We start from the raw sequence: 5,801 nt of genomic DNA on the forward strand, positions 1-5,801 counted from the left end.
CCTGCTCGCTCCTCGCTCCCCCCCCTCCCCGCCCCGCCCCTCCTCTCGGCCCGAACCGCCCTGCGTCGCGCTTCCGGCCCCACGCGCCCGCCAACTCGAGCTTGTCCGAAGTCCGACCCTGCCGCCCGCCCGCCCGCCGATCGTGCCGTGCCGGAGAGGCCCCTGATATACCATGGTCCTGCAGCACTCGCCGATCGCGGTCCTCGGCCTGATCATGGTCGGGGTCAGCCTCATTGTGGCGCTCTTGTCGGCGCCCTTCTCCCTCAAGCACACTCCGGCCGAGCGCGTCGACCCGCTGGTGGACTCGGACGCCCTGTCGGCCGGGACCCCGCTGGCGGCCATCCTCTGCTATGTGGCCATTTTTGCCACGCTCCTGGTCGACTGGTCGGCCTTGACACTCATCTGGAACCGGCGCCGGGATTTCGCGCCCTTCCGCGCGCGGCAATTGACCCCGGTCACCTGGGGTCTGGTGGGTGCGAGGCCCGTCGCGGGGTTTTCCCCATTCCTGGCGGCGGCCGCGCCGGCGGCGATCCGCCTGCCCCTGGGCCTGATGACTGTCCCCCTTCACCCGGACCGCATCCCATTCACCTGTTCGTGCGCGTGCGCGTGCGCGTGCCTTTGGCGCATGCCCTGGCTGGACGCTACACCTCGGCAGGGGGAACCATGGTGGTTCTCGGCATCATGGTATGTCAGTGTGCCGCGGCCCTTGCTTGGCTTGGTCGATGGGGCGCAAAGAAATGGCCGGGCCCTCGCACATCCGTCCACGCACCTCGGCATGACCCTCACTGACGCGCTCCTCCTGGCCCCTCTGAATCGCCCTCGCCCCGGTAGATGACCTTCCAGGTGTTTCCCTATCCCGGACCGTGGTTCTGTACATTTGGCTGTGCGTCGAAGATGGCGCATCCCCTTGCCCGCCCTCGCCGCTCTTTGTCGCTCGCGCCGCGTGCGGCATGTGCATGAGGGCACATCCACCGGGGGGGACTTCCCACACTGACATGCCCCGGGCCCCGGGATCGGCTGCCGGCGGTCGGCCCTTGGCGACCTCGCGCCTTCCTCCCGACAGTCATGGTCCAGTATGCGATCGGCTACGGGACCCTGGTGACGAGCTACTTCTTCCGCATGTGGCGGGTGCGTTCCCCGGGACATTGGCCGGCATGGTGGCCTCGCGCGGCAGCGGGGCACCCGCGCGCACTTGCGACTCCCCGCACACGCACACGCACACGCACACGCACACGCACACGCACACACACACACACACGCACATACGACTAACAGCCGCGATGGTCCTCGCCCCGGCTGCCGTGCGGGAACGCGCAGATTTACACCATTTTCCGCCTCAAGGAGCGCGTGCACCTCGGGCACATCCTCTGGGCGCCGGTTCTTTACTGGCTGCCGATCCCGATTGTCACCGGCGTGGCCAGCGTCATGCATCTCAATGGGCCGGATGTTGTGGTATGTGTCCTGCTGCAAGGGGCGGTGCTGCGGGTGTGGCTGCTGCGGATGTTGCCGGCCCTGAGGCTGGCACCCATCGCTGCAGTCTCCCGCCCTTTGCCCCTCCTCGCCCCCGCCTGCCTACCACCCCCGCAGGCGCCACACGGCACCGGATATCCTCCTGAAAGGCTGACACGCGACCTCGCCACGCCCCGCTCCCTCGGCCGCGCCCCTCCGGCAATCCCCCCCATCGGGCCAGAATGGCTACGAAATGTGCTACCAATATGGCCCGGCCTACAAGATGATCTACCTCGGGTCGATCATCTTCCACACGGTTCCACACATCACGGTGGCATACCTGACCCGGCGCCTGTATGAGCAGCAGTACACGCGCTTTGACTTGGACGCCGGTCGGGCCGGGGCCGGCGCGGGGCCCGGCGACGAGGCGCCCCCCCGGCGGCGGCTGCTCCTCCGCACCGACCCGGACACCGGCGCCAAGAGCCTGCTGGCCACGGCCTGGCACCGGACCGGGCGCTGGTTCGCCGAGTTCCTCGGGGCCTGGTGCTCCTGCTTCTCCTCGCCCTCCGACGGCCGGGACTTCGAGCAGCAGCAGCAGTACTTCCTGCCGCGCGAGTGCCCCAATCGCTGGGCCAGCGGCCGGGGCTTCGGCCCGGACCCCCATGCCGGCGGGACTGCCCCCTGCAGCAAGGCCGACTGCCTGTGCGGCCTGTCGCCCAGTGCCGAGGATACGTCCGACACCGGGACCGCCACCGACACGGTGTGTCTCACGGCCACCAGCCTCACCGGGCGCCTGGGCGACACGCACAATGCCCTGGCGGGGCCCCACGCGGAGGACGACCCGACCGGCGGCCGGGGCAGGCCCAATGCCGGGGAGGCCATCCCCCTGCGCGAGATGACGGCCCCGGGCCCGGCCGGCCGGGGGGGGAACGGCCCGGCCGGCCGCACGGCCGACAAGCTCCCCACCGACAAGGCGGCCTGCCTGCCCGGCGGCCTGCTGGCCGGCGACCCGAGCAGCGACTTCTGCTCCTCGGACTCCACCAGCTCGGACGACCTTTCGGCCGGCGGCAGCGGCAGCAGCACCGGCGGCGACAAGGGCAGCCAGCATCACCTCACCTCCTCCGGCCGGTCGCTGGACTGGTCGCAGGATGACGATCCGGCGGCCGCCTCGGCGCGGGCCCTGCTCCCGGCGCCGGGGCCCGGGGCGGCTCCCGGCACCGGGCCGCCGAGCCGGGCCGCCGCCGGCCCCCTCCCCGGGCAGCCCCTCTCGCCGGCGGCCCAGCTGCAAACCAAGCGCCGGTTCGAGCGCAAGCGCTCCGGCGTGTCGACCCTGGCCGACATCGACACCTCCGAGGTGTATGACCCGGCGGCGGTGGCCGTGTCGGCGGCGGATCTCCTGCGCCAGGCCGGGGCCGCCGGCGTGCCGGCCTCGATCGGGACCACCGCGCCCGGGGCCGCGGCGGCAGGTCCGGCCTTCGGCGCCGGCCCGGCCGCCGCCGGCCGCCCCTCGAGCCCGGTCATCCGGGCCAGTGCCCCCCTGCCGCCGGAGTTGCGTGCCGCCGGCGGTCCGGGCCCGGGCGATGTGCGTCTGCATGCGCCGCCAGGCGCGGCGGTCATCAACCTCCTCCACATCCAGCAGCAGGGCTACTACTCGGCGTCCCCCCTGGCGGCGGGCGGCGGCAATGGCGACGCCACGCCCGGCGCCGGGGAGGCAGCCCGCCCGGGGGACGCCGGCACCCCGGAGAAGCGCTCCCGCCGGGGGAGCCGCGCCAATGCCCGTGCCGGTGGCGGCGGCGGCGGCGGCGGGGCGAAGGCCAGCACCCGCAGCCGATCGTCCCGGCGCCGGCGCGGCCCGGCCCTGGCCTCGCACTTCCAGGAGTTCCGCGCCGTGGCCGGGCAGTCCTTCCTCCTGGCCCTGTGTTACATGGGCATCGCCGTGGTCAGCCTGGTGGGCAAGCACCACACCAACTGGGGCCGGGTGGTCAGCGCCCTGGTGGCCTCCTTCACGGCGCACATCTCCTTCTGGGGCCCCCTTGGCTGGCCGTTCATTGGCTTGTGCGTGTCCGACGAGCCGATTATTGCGGTGATTTTATTTCCCGATCACACATATTGCACCCACGCCTCGCCCCCCCCGCCCGCCCCGCCCCCCCTGGGCTCCCGCGCCTCCGCGCGCACACCAAGACCCACATGGGCGCATGGGTGCGCGCGCGCGCGCGCGCCCCGGGGGTGCATCTCCCCGCGCCCCGCCGGCCGCGCGCCCGCCGCTCCCGGGTCCAGAGCCCTCCAAACACGGGGGCCAGTCCCCCGATACTGGCAAAACCACCCGCCTGCCCACTGACGCGCTCGCCCTTCCCCCCCCGCCCCGCCCCGCCCCGCTGCCCGGCGGCCGGCTGCCCGGCTGGCCCAGCCTGACCAACCGCGAAAAGTACCTGGCCAAGTTCTACGCCGACACCGGGTTCGCCGGGATCCGGAGCAGCACCGGCGGGCCGCTCTCCCCCTCGGTCGGCAGCCCGAGCGGCGGGGCAGGCGCCTTCGGCAGCGGCCCGGCCTCGCCGATGTCCTACTACTGTGGCACGCCGATGCCGTTGACCCCGCGCACGCCCGGGGCCGGGGGGACCTCGGCGCCGGGGTGGGGCCCCGGCGGCGGCGGCGGCGGCGGCGGTCCCGCCGCTGCCAGCCTCGCCGGCTTCGATGCCGCCAAACGCGATTCCGTCATGCTGGCCGCCGGGCCGGCGGGGGGCGGGGCGGGCCTCCCTTCGGGGCGCATTCTCCAGCCGCCGGCCGGCGAGGCCCCCGCCGAGTGCGACTCCGAGCAGCGGCAGCAGCAGCAGCAGCAGCCGCACCCCCCTCCGTCTCAGCCCCAGCTGCCGGACCACCGGCCCGGGACCCCGATCACTCCCGGTGCATCCGCCGGCGGTGGCAGCAAAATGGCCATCCTGTCTAAGCTGGTTGGCGCGCCGTCGCGGCGTGGGAGCTCCTCCGGCGAGGCCGGGGGGCCGTCGTCCCGACACGGGACCTCGATCGACATGGCCGCCGAGACGGACCTCCCCTCGACGACCCCGCCAAGCCCGATGGCCGGGCCCGGCCCCGGGGCCGGTGCCGGCGGCCTCCTCAGCCGGCTTTCACGTCGGCGCAAGAGCTCCCTCGCCGTGCCGGCCACCATGCCACCGCATGGGCGCATGTCGGCCACCGAGGACCCGGAGGCGCAAGTGGACCTGGCCTCCGGCTCGATGGCCTTCTACCACGACACCGGGGACCTGGTGTCCGAGGGGTCGCCCACCGAGGCGCTGCCCCCCCCGGCCGGGCCCGGCCTCGGGGCCATCATCACCTCCGGCCCGGGGGACGATCGCCAGCAGCAGCAGCCGCCTTGCCGCCTGCCACGGCCGGGCTATTCGGCCGCCACCAGCCGGGGGGGGGCTGCCACCGGCAACGGAGGCATCATCATCGGCGACAGCTGCAGCGCCAGCGCCGACTGCGGCAGCAGCGGCGGCAGCATTGCCTCCCTGATAAGCCCCTTCACCAGCAGCGCTGGCAGCGCAACGTGTTCGTTGCACGATTTCGGCACCTCCTCCGGTTCGGAGGACGACGACTCTTCCGCCTCCGACACGGCCTCCAACCATTCGTGAGGGGTGGAGAGGAGTCGTCCCGAACCCGACTCCCCGCCCGCCCCCCGCGTCGTGGCGGTCGTCGTCGCGCGGGCCGCGCCAGCTGCTGCCCGAAAGAGCTCCCACCCACGCAGGGCACCAGCACGCCTGGGGAGAGACCCCTCGGATTTTTTCGCCCATTTTCCCCGAGTCCCCCCCCCCCCCCGGCTCCCGCGGGAAAAATCAGGCACCGTGTGTGACCCCGAGGAGCCAGGGGCAGGGGCCAACAGGGGAACAACGGGGGGAGACCCGGAGAAAGGACCGGGCCCGGGGCCGGGGGGGGGTGGGATGTACATTATTGCCAGCCCGGCGGCCAGTTTTCCCACCGAGCCGTGCGGGAGAGGGGGAAATAAAAAAGAACGAGTGGAACCATGTCCGGTGCCCTTGCATGCCTAAGTCGCGAACACCGACGCCGGGTGACGGATCCGGGCCTGGCTCTGCCCAACCCCGCCCCCGCCGGGCCGTGTCCGGCCCTAGTCTTACCCACGCCCCGGCTCCGAGCCACATTGTCTCACGCATGCCAGCCGGCATGCCGCGGGCCGGGCCGGCGGCTGGTCGGCGAGTTCAGATTCCTGGGGCCGAAAAAAAGAGTCTGGTACCCATGATGGGCCTTGCCCGCGCTGCTGGGCGGGCGCGGGTTCCTTCCCCCTTGCGGCCCCCCGCCCCGCCGGTGGCCGCGGGCCCAGGCCTCGGGGGGGGGGGGGGGGG

General features: G+C 73.2%; 1 protein-coding gene across 1 annotated transcript; it reads left to right on the forward strand.

Annotated features, from left to right (window-relative positions):
• Window positions 1-172: 172 nt before the first annotated feature.
• H696_01244 (hypothetical protein) lies at window positions 173-5,075 on the forward strand (the record flags this gene model as incomplete). Its single annotated transcript, XM_009495129.1, has 7 exons — window positions 173-590; window positions 656-684; window positions 832-871; window positions 1,064-1,128; window positions 1,318-1,452; window positions 1,691-3,504; window positions 3,857-5,075. 7 exons carry the CDS (start codon window positions 173-175, stop codon window positions 5,073-5,075), a joined length of 3,720 nt encoding a protein of 1,239 aa, XP_009493404.1.
• Between the last annotated feature and the right edge of the window lie 726 nt (window positions 5,076-5,801).

The sequence above is a fragment of the Fonticula alba genome (genome assembly GCF_000388065.1).
Source record: "Fonticula alba strain ATCC 38817 unplaced genomic scaffold supercont2.2, whole genome shotgun sequence".
Taxonomy (NCBI): Eukaryota; order Rotosphaerida; family Fonticulaceae; genus Fonticula; species Fonticula alba.